Source organism: Scomber japonicus, chromosome 13 (genome assembly GCF_027409825.1).
Source record: "Scomber japonicus isolate fScoJap1 chromosome 13, fScoJap1.pri, whole genome shotgun sequence".
Taxonomy (NCBI): Eukaryota; Metazoa; Chordata; class Actinopteri; order Scombriformes; family Scombridae; genus Scomber; species Scomber japonicus.
Window position 1 is genome coordinate 13062786 of NC_070590.1, and position 23056 is coordinate 13085841.

The window sequence follows — 23056 nt, forward strand, 5'->3', positions numbered from 1 at the left end:
TCTTTAGAGATGGCAAAGTGACACAGCCCTGTGTGGTGCAATGCCATGGGTTGGTCTAAAACATACATCTAACTTTGCAGCATTTACAGGGGTGCAAACCGGAACTCTTGACATGTCTCCTATATCTCCAACCCACCATCCAAGAGTTCTATAGAAGTAAGAGAAATGTAGTAGCAGTAACAAGTGGCAGGTATAACAATAATTCATGTAACAATTATATAATTCCAGTAGCAGTAGGGATAGCAGGATAGGGGCAGCAGTAGCATTAACAAGAAACAGCAGTGACCACAGATAGTACTGTAATAGAGGTGGTACTGCTGTAGAAAAGTGGTTCTAGTGGTGGTAGACAAAGTCATCTGACTATGATGCTGTGTTGATCTTATCATCCATGAGGTCAACTCATCACACCAACCACAACGCACTGACCATGAAGGATCCTGACCTCATTCACTTTGTTGGCACTAGCTGAGGCTGTGGATGAGCTAGTACAAGAAGTGGACTTATTTGATTCCTCATTGATGTGCAAGTGCTCAACATGCAACGGCTTCTGGCATCACGAGCAAGCAAGGGCCCACATGTGTAGTGTACACACACGCACACTCGCATGACACAGACAAGGGCATTACTCTGTAATCCTCCTTTATAGCTGTTAGCTTTAAGTATCATGCACTGGACACACCCACACAGGCATCATTAATCTCTCTGCTTTTTAGGCAAGTTACACATTACATGTACACAGTCTGCTCTGTATTAACACAAAAATCTGCACGCCACAATGTTGAATTCATACTTCACGCAGAAAGGGCTCTGTTGCTACACATTCTTTAGGTTGGAGATGATTGCCATGGTCTCTATCAGGATTGTGTTAATGCACTCACATGTGTGCTCTTCCATGAATCTGTCTCTCATCTGCCTGTTTCCCTGCCTGATTTCCTGTCAGCAGAGCGATTATTTTCCTTAATATACAGCCTCACTAGCTGGTTAATTGTCTGAGTGGCTGGCTAAATGTGTGAGTGATATAATGGCTTATTGACTAGCTAGTTACTTAAATGTCTGTATGACTGACTGACTTATAGCCAACTATTAAAATTAAATACCTGTCTTCCTGACTGTGTCATTGTCTACCTGTAGTGTGCTTTGTCAGTCACTGTGCCAAACATCCACAGTCAGTGCTGCAAAGTGCAGGAGCAGATGGTTAGACTGGTTAAATAGGGGGCTATGTAAATGCAGATTATTATATGAAACAGTTATTAATCCTACAACCTGAGAGTAATGCGAGAAAATAATCAGCTCCCCCAAATCCTTTTATCAGTCTTATTGATTATCCTGCCATAGCCAGCATGTTCTGACACCTCATTCTCTATTCCGTCTGGCCCAGTTCACACAACCATAATTGGTCATTAGTTTTTAAAGCCCATGTCAAGTGAACAGTGTTAAATAATGGGAGGCCATTATATCTAATAGACAGTATTTCCACAAAATATAATCACCGAACCATTCATTAAACTTAAGGTCTGAATTGAGATGAAAAAGGCAGTGATAATGATGGATTGTAATTAGGTATGCTTCATTCCATGAGAACAATACACCTCATATGGCAGGGTGGGTAGCAATTCAATTAAGTCAATTTAGGAAGTACAATTACTTTGGAAAGATAAGAGGACATACTTAGAAATCCAGGGTGTTTTGATCAAGAAAAAAATGCCTTCATTAGGAGTTTGGTAATTCGTTCATTATTCAACAAAACATGACATAATTAAACATGTCATGATATGTTTTTGATTCCCCATAATACATATTGCAGCCCCTCAAGCAGCTGGGTACAAAACTGCCAGTTTATTGCCAGGAACTTTCCAGAACTCGCTGACCTTTTGAAGGAAGGAGCATAATCAAAAGTGTTTGTTGTTTTTTAGTTTTTTTTAAATTGTATACTCAGAGCTGGTCACTCAGATTCTTCTTTGTAGAACACACAGATGCTGACATACACAAAAGCATGCTGTGAGGAAGGGAGAAACCAAAAAAATACAGAATTAGATGACAAAGAAAAGCAGTAAGAAAAAAAGACCCCTCTTGCTCAAGATCTGATTATTCTGAATGCCTTACTGTAGATCTATTGTTCAGCAAGTACTACACACAATGACAATTCAAAGTCAGTTCTGACTTACCATTGCACAGTACAATAAAGTCACTCTTATACACTACAGCACTTCAGTGCACCCCCCCCCCCCTCAAAAAAAAAAGAAAAGAAAAGAAAAAAAAATGAAAGTACATTGTCTTAACTCATTTCTGGCCACACCACAGTGATTCTATAAATACACAAACTCTCCCACGTGAGATGGACCCACTGTACTTCATGAGCCTCACCATGTGGTATCTATGGTAACCACTTACAGTAGGAGAAACTCAGCATGTGTGGTGAAATGTGTGTGTGCGTGTATATATTTCTAGACTGTTAAGAACTAAATTTGTTCACAAAGATAGAAAGATAAAGAATTTCTGGTCATTGCTGTTAAAAGTGACTAGCATAAGGTCACAGCATATGTTTAGGGTAAAGTTAGAGTTAAGTGAAGTTAGTGTATGAGTTAAAGTTCATTCACCACTGTAGCCTATGTTGTGGCCAAAAAGATATAGGGGTAAGATTTGAGTTTATGGATAATTTTTGGGTTAAGAATTAAGTTAGTCACGTGATGGGAAATATTGACAAATGTGTTTGTATAGACAAGACGTTATGTATCAGTTGTGTATATGCATGGGTTTTTAGCTGGATGAACATACAGCATGTTTTTCTATGTGCCTGTATCGAAACATCAGCAACATCACTTAGTTGTTGGTTTAAAAACTTTGGGACTCATCCTGGGTGTTGACTTTTCTCTCTCTCAACCTCCACAATTATACATCCGCAAATCTACACACACATACAACAGTTCTTTAAAATCTCTTCTCTGTAGGCTTGATGTGCTACAGCACCTCCAGTGGATTCTACATCATAAAAAAACCCTGCAGTTTCCATGGAGACAGAACCATATCATAGTAAGATAAAATAAATGTTGATTTTAAGAAAACAGTTGTCCTCAATGCCTTAGCTGACCTCTTGCCTGACTGCACTCAAAACCTTCCCAGTGAACTGTGCTAGACAGCTGCCAGTAGCCTGCAGTGCAGAGAGAAGCAATAAAGACTGGACAAAAAACAACAACAACAACACAGAATAACAATTCAATAAACTTTATTGCCTCAAGGTTTGTATTTGTGATTGAAATGTAAATGTTATGCATATAATAATGTATATTTTCTCACTTGGGACACATCTTTCTATGAAGAGACACTATATTTTACACAACCCAACACTACAAATATACATTATTAAGGGTTTGTACATATATTCACATGTGAACACACAAGGGAATACATTTAACAAATATATTACATCCCTAACAGAAGCAGAGGAGGCATGGTATGATTTTTATGGTAAGAATTATATTTTCATTGCAAGACAAAAACTTACTGCCTCCGTTGACCTGTAAACTCCAGAGAAAAAAAGCAAAATGCAAGCAAACTTTAGCTGCCAACAGCCCCCAAGAAATAAAAAGAAAGCAGAAGTTAAAATGAACAACGAAAAAGTAATATAAATGTCAAATGTGCATGTGCATGGAGTTAGGTATTGAACAAACTATCAAAATATAGTCATACTGGTTGTGAAAATATTGGTCAGTATGTGCAAAAAAGATTTGTAGGAATGTATTGATTTATAAACATATGTTGTTCGTTACAATGAAAAATCCATTTCAGAATGAGATCAAAGTCTTATTTACATTTTTTTCTCAATTAGTACTTAACTCACAGTTTCAAAATTTGCATCAGTCACTGCATCAATTTATACTGTGCATCACAACAGTTCATTTGGTCCTGAAAAAGGCTGTTACTCACAACAAAAAAGAAACAAAAAATTACTTTTGTTGAAATTTATAGTTCATGAATGAATTCATTAGGAAGGCCATTTCCCTTTCCCCATTTCCCTTTCTCATTGCTAGTCATGAAAGTGAAATGTCTAACAAACATTGTCAATATGTTCGAGACAACTGAAATTGTATTTCTATATACCGTTTGTCATTGCAGAATTACATACAATGAGCAAATGGTAAAGTTACATCTATTTTTACTGAATGGTTACCATCAACAGAATGTCTACTTTTACTGGACTCTCATTCTCAGTAGGCATCATTTATATCTATTAACAGTTAGAAACTAAGTAACTTTTATTTAAAGTACAAAAAATAAACCAGATTAAACATTTTCCAGTAAAGACAATTGTCTTTGTAAAACAAATTCTTACAAAGTAAAATGTTGTCTGCCTGATCCATATTCCGTATATCTGTGATACTTGCATAAAACTACACCCTGTGTGGGGTAAATATGTTTGAGAAATTATTTTAGCCATTCACTAAATCATGTGTGATAGTTTACACTCAATTTTGAGAATGGACATGCCATTAATTTAGTTTACTGGACATATTAAGGTGCTATCACTTAATTAGATGCTAATACTGGATCACTGAAACATGAAATATTAATGTTTGAAAGGTACTGAGAGTTGGCTGCAATATTTTGCATGTGAGGGTTTAAACAATCTTGAACACAAGAAATGCATGCTTCTGTGAGAAAATTAACCATGGGTTTGTGAATTTCTAATCATATTTTGAGTGAGAATTATAATATTCATTGGATTATTGTGCTAAACCAAAATAAAAACTGTAAATTAAGAAGAGCTTGCTGGAATGGCCACAGTGACCACTTCACAAAAACATCCATCCCTCTGAAGTCTGAAACTCAATGGGTAACAACACTCAGACACACACATCAAACCGCAAACTTCTACTCATTCTCTGAATAAAATGTTTTATTCTTTCAACACATTTTTCATTAATTATCATTTAGCTGATGCTGGATTTGTGTGGAAATTCTGAAACATTGCTGTGCATGATAGTCCCCATTCAGCAGATGCAAGAATAGAATTTATTATACAGTCTCTATGGTTACTAGTTATAGAAGAAGAATCAATGTCAAGTTAAAGTCAGTGAGCCTGCAGAGGTGGTAGTTGGCCAACTCTACAGCACTGTGTCTTCAAACTGAGTTGATCCGATTAAGCTTGACCCAGTCAAAGTAACACCTGGGTGTCTATGAAGGTTACAATTCATTCACCTGAATACATAGAGATGTTGGTTAATTTATTTTTTTTAAATAACTGAAAACATTGTTAGTAGTGTAATCAGTTGAAAATGGGTGTGTAGAAAAATAAAACAGAAAAATAAATTCCTAATAAAAAAACTTGTGAATAGTGTCCAGTGGTATACTATTTACTGAGTATAAATATATATAGTATATCTTGAATCAGAATAGGTCTTCCTCATTTGAATGGCTGATATCCAGTGTTGAAACTAAAGTGCCTCTTCGAACAGCCTCGACTGTATGCCTCACTGTGTTACAGTAGCACTTGATCTTTGTAATCTGCAGGTGGCATGGTGGAATGGAGACACTAGAAGCCAACAACTGCGTTATCATCCTGTGTCACCAGCTAAATCATCACTTCTGATGCCAGCACTCCAAAAGAGGGGTTTTTGGCAGAGGCCCTCAAATAATCATCCTATCCTTCCCTCCTTCCATCACTCCCTCCATCTTCCCACCCGTTCCAATTGTGGCTAAAGCTGACACTCACCCTGGATTCCTGTCAGCAGTTCTGGCAGTGATGACCAACGTCTGTCAGGGGCATATAGTGAAAGACTTAGAGAGAGATAAAGGGGAAGAGAGAGTGTAGAAGTGGGCAAGAAATTGGCAACTATCTTCCATTATGGTGGTAGCTAGCCAGGGAAGGACACCACAACCTTGAAGTGGTAGCAGGTGGCGCCTCCTCTGGTAGAGGGGGGTAATGAGGCATAAAGTTTGGCTGATGGACTCCGTTTGTCCTCCTTATCTAAACTTCAGAGGTCGAAACCAATACTGTGACATTTTGGCTGGGACAGGTGGAGATCCTGGTGAACAGCAGCCCTCTGGTGTTGCCAGGGCTTTCATAGAAACACAACATAACCAGGGGTCTTCTGAAGCAATGTTTTGGGCTATTTTACCTTCATTTAAGGTGGACAGTGATGGATGTAGATAGCACAGTGGACCAGAATCCATGGTGCCAAAGTCATGAACATAATTGCTGGCAACCGTGTCAGATCATCCCAGACTTGGATGCAGGAAAAGAGCCTGGTTATTATTTAATGGAAGACTAACGAGTGAGTTTCTGATTAAATAATAACAGAATGACATTTGAACAAGCCAATTTCATTTGCAAATTTGTAAATGATTAACATGAAAATGTCTGCTATTAAGAATGGAAAAGTATTATTATTCCAGTTGAAGACTACATTAGAGGTAATATTGCAACCAGATGCCATGGCAATGCAATGTTGTATGTACTGTACTGTACATTTTTAGTTGCATCAGCCATCAGTTTTATACTCTGAGCTATGTAAACATTGTATTTGCCAAAGTCATTGCTAAGATCTTCAAATCCTGCAACATCACTTGAAAAGTAGTGCAACAGTCAGACAAGTTGTAAACAAGCTGACAGATGAGTCAAACACATTTGAAAGAAAGAGAGAGAGAGAAAAGCAAACTCTTAAATCATATGTCAAATTGTCCATTTTGAAGATCCATCACACTTTACAGACTGATTTCCATATCTGCTGGTATATGCACTCATGGTACTGTGCGGTTATTTTTAGCAGCATTATCTATGCGCTCACTTTTATGTTTATATCCAAATGAAATGGTTTAGATAATCTGATTTAGCTGTCCATTTATTTACATCCAGTTTGATTGTTTGACCATCCATGTTTGAACTTATTATCTGAGCTATGAGAATAATACCCAAGTTGTATTAAACTACAGCTGTCTTATAAGTACAATTTTAAAGTACATATTAACAGTGGTTCTCAAACCTTTTCACATCAGGGACCCCTAAACTGACACAACTTAGACTATGGACCTGTATTTGATCAGTTTTTGTCCCAGGGTCCTGTTCTGGCAGTATTTTGTATCAAGAAGCACAAAGTCGTTTGTTGTCTTTCTGATAGTTTATTCAGTCGTACGGTGGCCGAGACCCGCCATAGCTGCAAATAAAAGTAACGCTGCAAACAAAAACAAACGCTGCTGCAAATAAAAAGAAACGCTGCTGCATATAAAAGAAACGCTGCAAATAAAAAGACACACCGCAGCAAACAAAAAACCGCTGCAAATAAAAACAAACGCCGCTGCAAATAAAAGAAACACCGCAGCAAACAAAAAAAAACACCGCAGCATATAATAAAAAAAAACGATGCAAATAAAAAAAAGCCACAACGGAAGTGGATTACCGGGGACTGTTTTTGCCGAAACACCGGAAGAAGAAACAACAACAACAGGACTACGAATTGGAAAACGAACTAGAAAGTAAGTGAAAATGGTAGTGTTTAATGTCGCTACATGTACTTTTTAATGTGTTATTTGGTCAGGCGATGTAGCCCCAGGTTTGAAGTTGAACTGGAGAATGCCGGTGTATTGTTAGCTTCGGCTAACACGGGGAGACCACTAACGAGAGTGGAAACAACTGACGGCTACATAGTTCCGGCAGCTTATTACTGTCGTTGTTGTTGTTGTTTGTATCATTAATAATCATGATAACAATAATCTAAGGCGTGGGTAACAATAATTATTTGGATTAATGTGAAGTTTAAGCTGTGTCCTCACAGTTTGTCACCGGCAACGTGAGGAACATCCTCAAAGCCACATAAACATTAGGGAAGACTAACTGCAAACCAAACATCAATATGGTTTTCAGCATGTTTGAGGGTGACTTGTCTGTTTCAGCCAACATGGGGATGAGGATCGGAACTGCAGACACTTAAAACACGCTGTTCCGCCTACGGGACGGGTCGGAGGTTGGGAGGTAGCCACAAGTCCTTCTGAATGTTTTAAACACCAACCCTTAAACATATTTATTCATGCCGTACATTGTTAGAAAGCATAGGTTGCCCTGATTCATTCAAGACCACCCACGAATTATATTGGTTGCTCACAGCCGTAATAGTATGAGCGATTGGCTCGGCTAGCCACTCAGCTAAAGTAAAAACAGCTATAATCTCTACATACCTTCAAAGTCTTCCCTTTATCCACAACGATCATCTTATGACTCGGGACTTTCTGTACAGCTCGCCAAGTATCCATTCTTGTGAAATATGAAATCCGTTTCCATAACATCGAAATACTTTCCTCAATATGTCCATGTATTTAGTCCAACACGTAACGTAATAACACAAATCAGTCCTGTTGTTGTTGTTTCTTCTTCCGGTGTTTCGGCAAAAACAGTCCCCGGTAATCCACTTCCGCTGTGGCTTTTTTTTATTTGCATCGTTTTTTTTTTATTATATGCTGCGGTGTTTTTTTTTTTTTTTTTTTGCTGCGGTGTTTCTTTTATTTGCAGCGGCGTTTGTTTTTATTTGCAGCGGGTTTTTTTGTTTGCTGCGGTGTGTCTTTTTATTCGTAGGTACGCTGATGGACTCCTTGCTGTTTTAATAGTTGCATTACAGAAAGTGTTCAATCAAACCCTTGACCAGAATAGTCATACATTCTGTCATTGTCTAACTTATTGATGTAGTCACTACTTACTTAGGGATGAAAATAAATGATCAAAGATCTCTGGGGATCCTGGGACCCTACTACTGACAGAATATAGCTATAATGATTGTTTTTACTTTTGATGACCATTCTGCTGACACAGAAATACTTACGCACATTTGGTTTAGTAAGGTTTTGAATGCAACACATTTACTTGTAATGGGGTATTTTTTCTTTGTGATATTGCAACTTGCACTACTGCCATATTCAGTTAGTATTTCCTGTCCAGAAAAGAAGTGCTTTGAGCCAAAAGTAAATGAAAACAATAATCTTTGTCCTTTATAATTACACTAAACTTTTTAAATGTGTCTGTTTTGAGGTTTCTGAATTCTTTTTACTGACCCAAAAAGCTCACCTTGTCAACAAATTACAAGGCCATAATTTGAATGTGCCTTCGACTGATCTTTAATAGAGCTCTCCTGCTGAGTTAAGGAGCTCTAATCAGCAATGTCAATGCTGTAATTGCAGTACACATAAATGAGAAATACAGAGAGGTGTTTTAATTACAGGGGGAGGTAGAGTGCAATTTTCTTCTGTGGCTGACAAATTATGTTTGATTATGCTATATATTAACTGTTGAGGCTCATGTTGTTTGGTAAATTTTAATCTAACAACCAAGCTCAAATGCACCATTATGAGTTTTGTTAAAGCAAAAGTAGATATGCACATGTAAAACCAAAATACAAAACCACAATTTATTTATATATTTAATATGTCTTCACAGTGCTGATGGCTGTTTCAAAGTCACCATCATGACAGGAAGTGAATGAAATGATGCCATGGTATTTTGGCCATGTGCTTTGGCATATTGCCACTTCATCTCTGTGGGCCTGGAAGGATATCAGACATTCGATCCATGGGAGGTGTTACCTGCTGAGAACAGACCAGGTGCAAACTCCACAGTAAGACCACAAGCTGTAGAGGTTTATTAAGCACTGCATAGTAATCCACCCTATTTCCTTACCACCTTCCCTCTGGACATAACTGAAATGTGTAAATAAATAAAAGCTGATTACAAAGGCTTTATTGGTTTGCCAATATTTGGCAAGGTTTTACAATAGCTTTAGCACGATTTAATTGAGGAAACATTCATAAATGTGCCATGTGGTGGGTAGAGATAGAATTATAGGCATACCACTTAACACGGATAAACCTCTTATCATAATAAATATGAATGAAATTGCTTTTTTAAAATAAATATAAGATGCAAGATGAATTCAAACCTCAAAGTCTTTGAGCACCAACATAATAAAAGCTACCTTATTCTTTATATGAATCCTTATTAAAGCATTAATTTTACTTTCAAGGTTTTAGAATTATATGGTATGTGTGTGAGGTTCCCTATATTACCGACTATGTGGGGACTCACATACCATTTGTGGGTAAAAAGATTCCCCCTTTAAGAAGTGTGTGCAGGTGTGTATGTGTATACTGTGAAAAGTGTAAACTTTCAACACTGAATGTTATGCCCAACTAAACACTCATTGTGTGACATTCTCTGCCCCTATTTGAGTTTTTCTTGTTTATTGCCAAAAGAAAAACCAATGTCATGGCAGACAATGCACTGAGATGTGTTATCTGTGTACTCAGTCCTCACTTCCACACACATACACAGAGAGTTAGAGACAGAGAGATAGATCACAGGCCTCCTCTCTACTCGTACACATTCCCAATCATCTTGCCAAGATGCCAGCAAACAAACCCAATTTTACTGACATGAAACAACTCAAATATCATTTTTCCAAAAAGACATTCTGAGCATCGTTTTTTTATTCACCAGCACAGGACAACCTGAAAATATTGCACTGGCAGAAATACATGGTGTCTTACAGAGGGGAAAAGCAGTCATTATATTCCTGTTAGTGCAAAAATGGAAAATAATATTTGGAGATATGCAATAGAATAGAGAGTCATTTTGGGAATATTAAACAGGGTAAAATATGGGTTTGCTTGCATCAGTGTTGGTTTCAAAGGAATAGGAACATCCACCCACTGACATTGAAAGGTTACAATACAATTCAGCCCTTTATACTCACGGTATTGTGATTGGCAATGCTCTGTATGGTTCTACCATCTGTTCACCTTCTAATGAATATTAGTGAGATACAAAATGCATGCTCAACAAGGTCATGATAGGTAAACCCTTGATTGATAGTGTTCATCTCCTAGATTTGCAGCACAAACAAACGTATGCATTACTTAAATAGATTGACTTGCTTTACTTCAATCATGAAAATCTGTGCATGCATGAAAGACAACAATTTTGATTTTGATTGTCTCTTACCCCTCCCTGGTAGATTACATAACAAGAGCAAGACATGGTGGCAGTGCAGATAAATTGCCTATTTGTGTAATGAGAGTGGAAATATAACAACAATTATTATCCAATTTTACCTGTGTTTAGTTTGACTTTTATATTCTTCACATTTTATACTGCATTTAAATTATAGTGCCAGGTCAATATGGTACCAGAACTTTATTTTTCAATTATACAGTACAGTATACAGTATATTAGCTAAATGTGAAATGTGCCATGACCTACTTATCTCAACATGAGAAGACTCACATGTATGAACAATCATCTCTTCTGTTCTTTTTAAGTACAAACCATTCTTTTTCCCCCCTGATATGATCACTTTTGCTCCTCTCCTCTGTCAGACAGTAGAGCTGCTGTATGACTCCTATACAGGGCTCAATGCTCTAGCATCCGCCTCTGATCCCACCATATCCATGACGATTCTTGTCAGAGTCTACACAGTGGCGCACATCCTGCTTACCAGTGCGTGGAGCCACTAGCGTGCATGGCTGCGAGAGATGTGCTGAGTGTAGGCTTCAGTGCATACTGCGCTGCTCTGTGTATCCGCTTCCAACCCCGAGGCACTGCATTGGCACCGCGCCTCTCAGAGTATAAAGCCAAAGCTTCTCATTTTCGTCAAAGGCCCGATTGCGTGGAGATCGATGCGTGAGCAACTGTTGGTGCAAGGATACGTTTATAGAACGGTACCCCCTTCTGTGTGTAGCGAGAATGATAGGGTCAGAGGGAGCACATTCAGTACAATGGACAGAGTCAGAGAGAGAGTGTTGACTGAATGCACTAAATTCAGCACCATGGATAGTCACTATGGACAGACTACTTTTTGTATGTGTTTTTGAAGGAGTGCGCACAAATCGAGTCTGGTCTGGCCCCTGAGCTTGAGCTGTCAAGCTATTGCAATACAGTATTGATCAATATTTTTCAATAAGCAGAAAATATATGCAGATATAGCCCATCAATGAAAACACTGTCTTCATTGGTTTCATTATCTCACGTGTGCTGTCCACATAATTCTAAAGTGGAAGTTTGAGGTGGTGGTCAACTTGAAAACCTATTTGAATCAACTAAAGTAAAGCTGATAGAGCTCTCCAGTTTTCACGCTGAATAAGTTACACACATTTACGCTGGAAGCTGTCCAGTCTAGACTTCAGCTGAAGCCCCGGAGCAGCTCTGCTGGAGCAGCGGGGTTAAGTGCCTTGCTCAGGGACAACTAGATGGTTGTTGACGGGAGACCAAAGAGCGAACGGAGAGAGAAGCAATCCCAACCACATCATCTACTATTCCCAGTGGATTCGAACAACCGACTTTCCTGACACAGTTACCGCTTCTAAAACGGTCACGCCGGGAGATTCCCGTGTACCCCAGAGTAACTTGTTCTCTTGATTCTCGTTTAAATGTCCTCCGTAGCTGGGTACTACCTCTGCCACTATCACCAGCAGCAGCGCTGCCTCTTGATGTTGTGGTCGGGAATACGCATGCGCCCGGCATTGGAATTACTGCACTGGCAAGAATAAGTTGGACCTCGTCTGTCTTCACTAAAAGAAAAAAAAAGACAAAACAAAAGTATGGCAGTATTTAGAGTAAGAAGAACGATGTGTTTTTGCGTCTGGTTGTTCCCCCTCGTAGTGGTCGTGGTGTGCGCCCAAAGGTAAGTAAACGGGTCGGAGGATGCTCCACTCATTTTTACTAAGTGTGACTGTTACAGGCGGCATGGAAAATACTTGGACACTTTGTGGTCCAAGAATGTCTGGTGTTTAAATCTACTGTGCTCCTCTCTCTCTCTTTTCTTTCTTCCATAGTGCCGGTGTCAATGACCCTAGCAATATGTCTTTGGTTAAAGAAACGGTGGATAGACTGCTGAAAGGTTATGATATACGATTGAGGCCAGATTTCGGAGGTAAATGAACTGCTATTATCATCAACTATGTTCGAGTTTGCGCCTTGTCAGTCTGTATAGTAGTACAGTGTTACACTTCCGATTACAATCATCGATAACTCAATTACATTTGCAATTTCGAAAAGTACAGGAAATATAGCTTTTTCGGCTTCTGCAGGTGCCACAGCTGTGATAATTCATATGTTACAGTCGAGGCAATGTGTAAAAACAAACAACAATACCGATATGATGGAAAATGAGTGATGTGGTTCAAGGATGAACGTGGATTTAAAAATACACCATCTCATTCATTTGAATGAAAAATCACTACAGTGAAAGGTGTCCGCCAACTCCCAACGCAACGTCTGTTGTAATTTCAACAAATAGGCACCCATTATTGTTTATATGCATGTTCCAGTTCAGGTGTTCAGTACGACAGAAGCTGGATGATTTAATGCCAAGAACTTTTCGGGGAATTACCAGCACTTTCACCGTAGCTCAGCGCATCTAATCCCACCCGAAATGAACACTGCAAACTATTATCTGTCTGACAACAGCTACATTTACAAGTGTTAATCTGTGTTTCCATCACGAGCGCATTATTAACCGTTTCTTGAAAAAAAAAAAAAAAAAACATATATGTAAATGATGAATACAGGCTGTACCTGATGTACTGTATTTCTGCTGTTTACCGTTGTTTTGATCTGCCCCAGGTGCCCCGGTTGGAGTGGGAATGAATATAGACATAGCCAGCATAGACATGGTATCAGAAGTCAATATGGTAAGTAGGCCATTATCACCTCTGTTTTGACAATGGGTGACCATTTTGGATTAATATTGCATGCTGTGCATAAACGTATAGGCTACCAGGGGAAATACCCTCCCAAGCCACCGGGGGAACCCCTAATGCAGGTCGTGTGGTTTCTCCAGATCACTCGCATCGACTTTTGGGTGTTGAAAACCCAGCGACAGTGATCGTTTTGTTTGAAGGTTGATGGTATTGATTTAACCTCTCTGGGGCTTTGAAATCGATTGACATAGATTTGTTGTTGGTCTCATAAACTGATTGCTTCCTTTATGAACACATACACAGCCAAGCACACCTTACTTCACAAAATCAAGAATGTAAAAGGAATAAAAGTCCAATCTGCCTTATTATATAAACCCAAGTCTCACCCCTAGCAAGATTTATGGCTAGAAAATAAGTTGCTTTATGAAAAATGTTTTAGATTGTTTGTCATAGCTGGTTTATAAGTGCTTTACTAGCAATAGTGACAGAGAAAGAATTTGAGAGCTGTGGATATTAGAAGTGGAGATTAAGTTTTGCTTCATACAAGTGCACCTCCTAGTGATAAGATTTGAGAACTGCACCTCAGTTTACAAGGCTGCTTTTTATCGTCATGGAAGGTCACTTTTGACACTCATGATACAGTTGAGAGGGTGAGCAGAAATGGACATTTATGGTAATTTACATAAGATTGTGATAGGCCCATTGTCATTATGTTTTTTTTGTAACATTGGCTCTCTCTCTGGTTGACCTACTCTGATGCAGCTGGCAGGTTGTCATTTGCATCTTCCTTTTTGATGTGTGCTGATGTGTCCTGCTGTTGCTGTTATTTTGGTGTTAGCTTGTTAGCTGTGATATTGTGATGTCAGGGAATGATTATGCGCTGGAATATTTTCGGCAGCAGCACCCAAAGGCTGTTGCTCATGTTGTTATCTTTGTACTCCTGTAGACTATGTTGATGAGTAGAGATGAGATGAGAAAACAGATGATGCTATGTCTATTTGCATGTATATTTACATAGAAGACCTGCACACACACACACACACACACATACACACACACACACAAATGCACAGTGCAGGTCTATAAAGGCCTCCACAGTGGCCTTGAATCTTTAATTAAAAGGAACAATTTCTTTGTGTAACCAATGCGAGAACTTAAAAGCTGCCTTACATTGTGTTTGTGCATGTGTGTGCTTGCAAGTAGAGTATGTACGTTATGCTGGAAGTGTAGACATTCTTCTAAGAATCAAATACAAATAAATATGTATTGTATGGCTCTGTCAGCAAAGGCAAGAAGGCCTTTAATTACAACAGAATTTTTAATGTTGATGTTTGATATATTTGTTCTTGTTATGGCAACAGTGAAATGGGCAAAATCCTACCCATGGTATTCAAGTATATAATATTCTGACACATGTTTTATATTCTACGTCAGCAGGACACTCCAAACTTTGTTGTGCTTTGTTATTTTCTCTACCGCTATCTCCTTTGGGCTACAATTTTTTCTGGATGGCCTGAAAAAAATTAAAAAATAGAATACATCCCAGGGTCACTTACTCTTGCCCAGAAATACATCTGGGCTTTGGTTATATTCATACTTTGAATATAACCCAAGCCCAGGATCTGAATCCAAATACACAAAGCCAGTGCCGCACAGGTTCTTTGATCATCCCTTTCTTTTGTCAGGTCTGGCCCACTAAACACCCTCTAATGTGAAAGGGGAGTCATTACCACCTGACCCATTGGAGTCTCATGAAAAGAAGAGGCCACATGTGCACGTAATGGTTTCGGCATCTTTGATCTGCTCCCCTTTCCTATAAATGTAACCACTTTTCAGGATAGCAGCTGGTGAAGAAGCATTTTCCTTTCTTCCATTTCCTCTCCCACATTTAGCTCTCTGTCTGCCACTTATTTTGGTGCTGGGATAGAACCACCCTGTGTACTTTCTTTGTAGAATTGAAGGCACAAAAAGATAATGGAGAGATGTCACTGAGGGGATGTATCAAACAGTGCCTGCCCTCTTAGCCATTATGGCAGAGTCAGACATCCACAGTATATTCTTCTGCCACCCACCACTACTCTCTGTTGAAGAACTCACATTAAAAGCATAGATGTGAACAGGTGATAGCATAGTATATATTTGATTTTACCAGAGGGACCATTAAAATAAGGGACTGAAAAGAGGTTTGTCTTAAACCATCTGTTTTAGCCCTCTGTTACCAATGTCACAGAGCAGAAACCCATTTAGAAATAGCATAGGGCTCTTGCTCACTTTAGATGAGTCACCAAACTAAGTATGCAAGCCTTCAAGCGTGACTGGCCTAGAGGACATTAGGTCCTCTCCAGTATTTTTCACGTAAGGAAAAAACCCTGGACTGTTGCAAGGCCTCATCCCAAAACCCCACCCTAACTTTCCTTAAATTCACAAGTTAAGACAAGCCACTAGGTTTTATGTTTCGACAATAACTGACTTTACAGTGTCATATAGCATGTAGAAAACTACATCACATATCATTTAGGCCAGGAGCCAGACATGTAGTGAGGAGGCTGTGGCTGGTGCTCATTACATACCATAAAAGGTCACTTGTTCCGGGGTGTCAGAGCCACAGTCCTAGGCCTCTGGGGGTTGAAAGGGATAGGATATGAGTGTGTAAGACCTGGGGGTCAAATTTATCACCTCTGTGTCTGTGACAGAAAGAGACAGAGAGAGAGAGGCAGAGATAGATAGGACAGAGCACTCTGACATTAACAAGTTACCATGTGGAGAGCCAGCAGCAGTGCTGGTGTTGGATGGAAGGTCATGTACCTAGTACTGCTGAGGGTTCATTCTGCATGACTCAGAAGTGAACATACAAAGAGGGACACATACTGAATACCAATGTCATGTTAGACATTCAACCCAAGGCACGTGGCTTGGCAAGCCTTTATTCATGCCCTAGTCAAAGGAAGAATGCAAAATACGTAGGCATGTGGATGCATTAGTTGTCTTTTTCTTCATTCTGTCTTCTTCCTGCATTGCTCTTTTTTCCACTGCCATTTAAGTCTCAATATTTGCTCATGGTTGAGGTCCTCAGCACTTGAATCTTAAGCCAACAGTTTTCACAGGGGAAGAAATACTCCTGCCTGAGTATGAACTAAAGTTCTTATCCTCCTCCAAAAGGCAGAAATACCATTATTGATGCACATAAAGGTCAAGAGGGGCTTATTGATTGTTGGAGTGAGCCTGTGAAATTCAGAGCCCCCCTTTAGTACCTAGTGATTTCTACCTCTCCCTCATTGAACAGCTCAGCAGAAAATGTCACTAATTGAATGTAAAAAAATCAAAATTGCACTGAAAACTGTAGGCCTATAGAATATATTATCCATCCATCCATTTTCCACCACTTATCTAGGACTGGGTTATGATGGCATCAGACTGAGTATGAATACCAGACCAGCTCCTCCTCGGGGGTCCCAAGGCATATCCAAGCCAAAAGAGATATGTTGTAACTCCAGTGTGTTCTAGGTCTGCCATGTCTCCTACCAGTTAGACATGCCTGAAACACCTCTGTAGGGAGGCATCCAGGAGGCATCCTGACCAGATGCCCGAACCACCTCAGCTGGTTCCTTTTGATCCAAAGGTGTAGCAGCTTTACTCTGAGCTCCCCTCGGATGTCTACAGTCCTCACCCTATCTTCAAGGCTGAGCCCAGACAATCTCTGGAAGAAACTTTGCTCTGCTTTTATCTGCAATCTCATTCTTTCTTTAACATTAACTTATCAAATTGTTGCGTTATCAACAACAAGTTTGTGTTTTTGTGTCGTGAAATGTTAAAGATATAAACAAAACCTTAACAAGGTGACACTGAGGACAATACTTGTGGTCGACAGGTCCTCTGGTCAGCCAATTTCAAAGCTTGAAATTCTGGATTTCAAATTCTGTTGCTCTAAAATTGATGTTTTTTAAATTGAAAATACATAATCAAATAGTTACATAAAATAACACAAATAACATAACAGCTCAGATAACTACACAATGCAAAGCTAATGAATGAATGAATGAACATGTAACTATATGTTTCCAGCAATAGCAGTGTCCATAGCAAATGTCATAGCAACGATAGAATGCCTGGCAAAATCTTTCTAATAACTCACAAACCAAACATCATATACATTCACTGAATGACAATTATGAAAATAAAATGCACATTTTGCTCTGGAAATGTTACCAAAATACATTTTAATGCCAAACTATCTCAAAATACAATATTTAATTTTCCACTGCCAATTTATTTTTGTTTGTTTTGTATGTGTAACTAATGCATTTTGTGCTATGTACCAATGTTTCTGTTATATTGTTTGATGTTAAATGTTGGTTGTTTGTTCAGTATATAATGGTAATGGAAATTATGAGGAAAACATCACCTTAATAAGCTCATTGTACTACTGTTAATGATGCCCATCGATGTATGGATGACACAATTAATCTTTGAAGGTAATGGATGCAACTTAATTTTCTTGAAAGGATAAAGTGGCATGATAATCACTTTGTCACTGCACATACACCCTTTTGTCAAGCCAGGCTTCACAGAGGGCTTGATCACTGCAGTCTTTGTCAGTACTCAAATTATCTGTAAATTATCTCCTGCTCAATAATGGTTGCATGGTAACCAATGAGAGTGAAAAGCAATGTGTGAAGATTCACATACTGTAACATATCCCAATCGAGGAAATAAATAAAAAATAAACTAAATTAAAATGTCTGAATTTATGAAGGCACTAGACAAAATCTTGGTTGATAAAGAATTTAATAGAAAGTACAGTTTAAGATATTAATGTAACATGGATCTAAGAGCTGTAGTTGGTTTGAATATAGTGCAGCTCAAAGAGAGGCTGCAAATAAAAATCAACACATAAAATGCAGTTTACTTTGGAGAACTGTAAAAGTTAAGTACTCAAAACTAGTCTCCAATAATGTTTGCACACAAACTGGTATGTGGCTTCCAGGAAAGTATCTGTTTGGGTTACATAATGGACATAAACTCAAACAGGGTGCAGCAAGGATTTGACTTTGTGTTGTAATGGAGTCAGCTAGAGTCAATTTAATGTATGAGGAAAGCCAGCTTCTAGGATAGATGATATATCTGACAAGTATGTTTATGTGTCCTGCTGCAGTTGGAAACATTTGGTCATTTGGTCCATTGCACAGATAAAAGCAATGGTTGTGCTAATCAATAAATGAAATATTGATTAGACAGCTTTAAGCAGCCTACTTAAACTTCTATATAGTAAATAAATTCTGCTTCCAGTGTAATTCACTCTCTTTAACTCCTCTACTCTTTTACTTCCTCTTTTACTCCTCTACCAATGCAGTAACATTAACTCCAGCTGACCTGTAAATCAGTGAACAAATATCAGGTCTGACAGCAACAGTCTTGGAGATGGTGCATTCTGTTTACTCATAATAACATTAATATTTGTTATAGATAACTTTTGTTTCTGACTATTTTAGTGTTTTAATTATTAGGGTTTGATGCATAGTAACACAAAAAAAGAATAAGAAAGAAAAGAAAAACATGAAACATACACAGGAAGCTGTATTAGAGTATTAGGGCCAGGCCAAAAAAAAAAAAGCCAAGCAACAAAAAAAAAAGTCCGGCACAAGAAAACCAACAAAAAAAAAAGCCAGGCAAAAAAAAAAATCAACTTACTGCGCAGGCTTGACCACACTACCACATGATCAAACCAAGTTAGTAGAGCGACTAACTATGCCAGCAGCTGGAGTTGTGCAAGACTTTTTTTTTTTTTTTTTTTTTTTTGCCTGGCCCTAATACTCCGTCGTACTGTATCCATTACATACAAACACAGGAAATAAAGCAAGCTTGTGCTAAGGAAAATCACAAGGGATGGTGGATGTAATGAAAGAAGTATGGATGAGTTGTGTGAGTAGATTACTGAAACAACCCAGCCCTAACTTGCATTATTCATGCTGGTAGGTTTACATATGCCTCCCCATAGATTTACATAGATTTAGATTATACTCATGTGCCACTTGAATGCAGCAAATGGACAGACATTAAGAGGATTGTTTATTTACTGAAAAGAAGATTTTTATGTCACCAGTTCAATACATAGCATATGGTCAAGTAAGGCAAGGCAGGGCAAGGCAACATTATTTGTATAGCACATCCAAAGTGCTTTACAGAGTAATTAAGGTGTTTTCTCATAAAGGTGTTTTCTCATCAGCAGAAACAATTATGAGAAAGTGTGTCCAAACTTTTGACCGGTACTATATATATGATGATGGTGGTGATCAAGATTATGGAATAAGGAGGGAACTATATATCTATCCCAAGCAATACAATGATAGTATTTTAAAGCTCCCTCCACATGAGAAGAACTGCACATTAAATCAGTGTGAGCACCTGTCTCTGCTACTGAAATTCTGATAAATTCAGGTAACAACAAGCATTGCTTTTAGCATGGGTAACATAATAGTTGTGAGGAGTTTTTATTAAGCAAATCTAGTGACCTGCATCAAGTTTGTGATCTGCAGCCAGCCATAGTTTCAGCATCTGGTCTATTTTTTTTGCGCACTGTGAGAAAATCTGTCAAGCTGAACAGAGCACATCAAGCTGGGAAGGAAATCAGACACAGGGACAGCATAAGACATCCTGTCAGTTTTCAAAGGAAAACACTGTGCCAATGAAGCGACTGTTCGTTATTATCGTAGCCTAGATCAATCAAATGTCAAACTGATGAGGTTATTCCTTAGCCTGCAGCTCTGTTTGCTATTGCTGAGCACTGACTGTAATAAGAAGTTGTGCTTTTGTGTATGAAACATTAAAATCTCTTTTAATTTTCTGTTTGCATGGCACATAGTATTAATGTGTTAGCCTGCTAGTGTTAGAATGTTATCTTGTGGCTTGGTCTGTTCATTTGTATTGATTAATGTCAGCAAACAACTATTAGCTATGTAAAGCCCTGACCTTTAGCAGTGAATTATGCCACACTATCTCTGTGTGTTCCATATCTCTGCGCTTCTCTGTCCGTTGTTTGATTGCTGGTCCGGACACACATGCACACACATGCATGTTTGTGTATGTGAGCATGCATGATATGTGAGCATGCATGATGTGTCCCTCCGTGTCCTCCACGTCCGTTTCCAAGGTGGCATTTACAAAAAATAGTATATTAAACAGTATATTAAAATATCTTTCCAAAATACATTTGAAGTAAGAAATAGACAATGCAGTAACAGAATCTTGATTCATATTTAACCAGCACTGCTTGACAGAGTTTGACAGTTTGATAAGAGTTTCAGTTGATGGACTACTCTCTGTTGTTTTCGACGGTATTGAGTAAATGACACACACATTTGTTTTGGTCTGAGTGCAACATCTAGTGGCTGAATGACGTGTGTTTCAAGATTGTGTAATTTAAGTGAATATTTATTGTATTGATTGGAGATCAGCTCTACATGTGATTAAAAAAGGGTAGAAGAGCAGAATTGCTTTTTGACTTGTGTGGAGAAATGCACTTCTGGTGTGAGCAGCCAGGCTTCTGGTCTGAATTACAAATATTGTGAAGAAAAAGGCAATGTTGTGCCCATTCTCAAAAACTCAATATTCCAGAAATATCTTAAGGAAATTTCTTTAAATTTGTCAGAAATGTCCGTTTGGATTCCAGAATGAACTGATTAGAATTTGGTGGTCAAAGGTCACGCTCACTGTGACCTCATATATTACATTCTTGGCCATAACTCAATAATTCACATTCTAAGTATGACAAAGTTTCATACAAATGTCTGATATAATAAAATAATTAAGTGATGACATTTTATCAACATGTTCTGCAAAAAACATGTTTGTACCCATTATTCAACACCATAAGTCAGGGACAGAAGGTGAGCTTGTGATCATACTTCACATTTGGTCAGACACCAAATTGGTGACACTCATTTTGGATGCCCAACCGTGATGTATAGATCCTTTGTCATCCATATCAGAAGAATTGTCTGTCATGGCTATAACTTTGTTCTATCAGAATCAGCTTTATTGAACATAAACATTTAGATCATGTAATCAGTCACTCATTGTTCCCAGATCTAATTTTGTAACCAGAGGGGATCAGGCTTTTGCTGTCAGGGTCCCCGAACTCTGGAATCACTTCCTATAGACATCAGACTATTAACATCTTTGTCAACATTTTAAAGGCAGTTAAAAACATATTGTTTTAGTATGACATTCTTGTAGTGTACCAGTATCGTGAGAGATGTTGAGAAAACAATCTTGATGATTGGGAAGAATCAGAGCATAATTATTTACTGGATTCATACATGCCAAATGCTACTAATTTACGTTTCACCACAAAATACATTTAATACTTTTTTTATTAAATTTACTCCTAATGTTATATGAATCTGCACAGACATAAACTGCAACTTGACTTTTTGATTGAAGCAGTATTTCTAGCTTCTATGAAGATTTCTCTTCTGTTGGAACAAATGGGCTCCACACTGAGTGCCACAAACAGGTGACTGTGCAACAGACTAACACATTATTGGATTTGATCCTTCTGGGAATTACATTTTCTGGTAATCCTTTAAGATAAATGACAATAAACATACACATATGTTTTTGAAATAATAATGACCAGCTTAGATTAACCAATAAAGACAACATTATTTCTAATGGGAAAAAAAAGAAGTTATTGTGACAGAAGTACAGTGTAATAACCATCTACAGAGAAGAATTCCAATCTAAACCCAGAACTCAGGAGATAAGACGTTCTTGACCTGGCCAATAGATGGGATGAGGAAACAAAGTTAATCAGATATGGATAAAAAAAATCCAAAACAGGAACAGTCAGTAAATCAAAATGCAGGCAGATGGCCATATATAAATGAGTATGGACAGAGAGAACAGAGTGTAGGCTGAAACAGTAAGGCATAAAGACAGCATGGACAATATGGCCGAGACTAACTGGACTGGCTGACTAGAGCTAATTGTAGGTGAGATGCAGCTGGGTGAGCAGGTGACTGGATTAGGTGCTGAGCAGGAGCAGGAACTCAGTAGCAATAGCTGGGGAATAGGCGAAGAATGGCATATCTTAAACAACAGGGTTGGCTAATATTCATAACATGGAATACTGAGAAGAAACACAGGCAGCGGAGGGAGGACAGTTTGACAGAGCAGCTGTCGCCATGACTAGATTACCACAGGTTTTTGTGCAGTCAAAATCTCATAAACTGTGTGTACAAAGATGTCTTGGTAAATGGTGACTGATGCCATTATTTCTGTTCTTTCTGTAGTATCTCTTAAAATCTCATCAGTAGTCTGTACAACACATACCTGAAGCCAACGAAACCTTCTGGCTTTATTCTGTGAAATCTTTAAATGTACT

The 23056-nt window shown here is 38.4% G+C and overlaps 1 protein-coding gene across 1 annotated transcript in view; it reads left to right on the top strand.

Moving 5' to 3' along the window:
- The first annotated feature begins 12573 nt into the window (after positions 1 to 12573).
- Positions 12574 to 23056, top strand: part of LOC128370995 (gamma-aminobutyric acid receptor subunit beta-2-like) — a 59470-nt gene continuing 48987 nt past the window's right edge. Inside the window, exons 1-3 of the mRNA XM_053331183.1 lie at positions 12574 to 12656; positions 12808 to 12905; positions 13598 to 13665. Of these exons, the coding sequence (XP_053187158.1) occupies positions 12574 to 12656; positions 12808 to 12905; positions 13598 to 13665 (249 nt within the window). The remainder of the gene's footprint in view (positions 12657 to 12807; positions 12906 to 13597; positions 13666 to 23056) is intronic.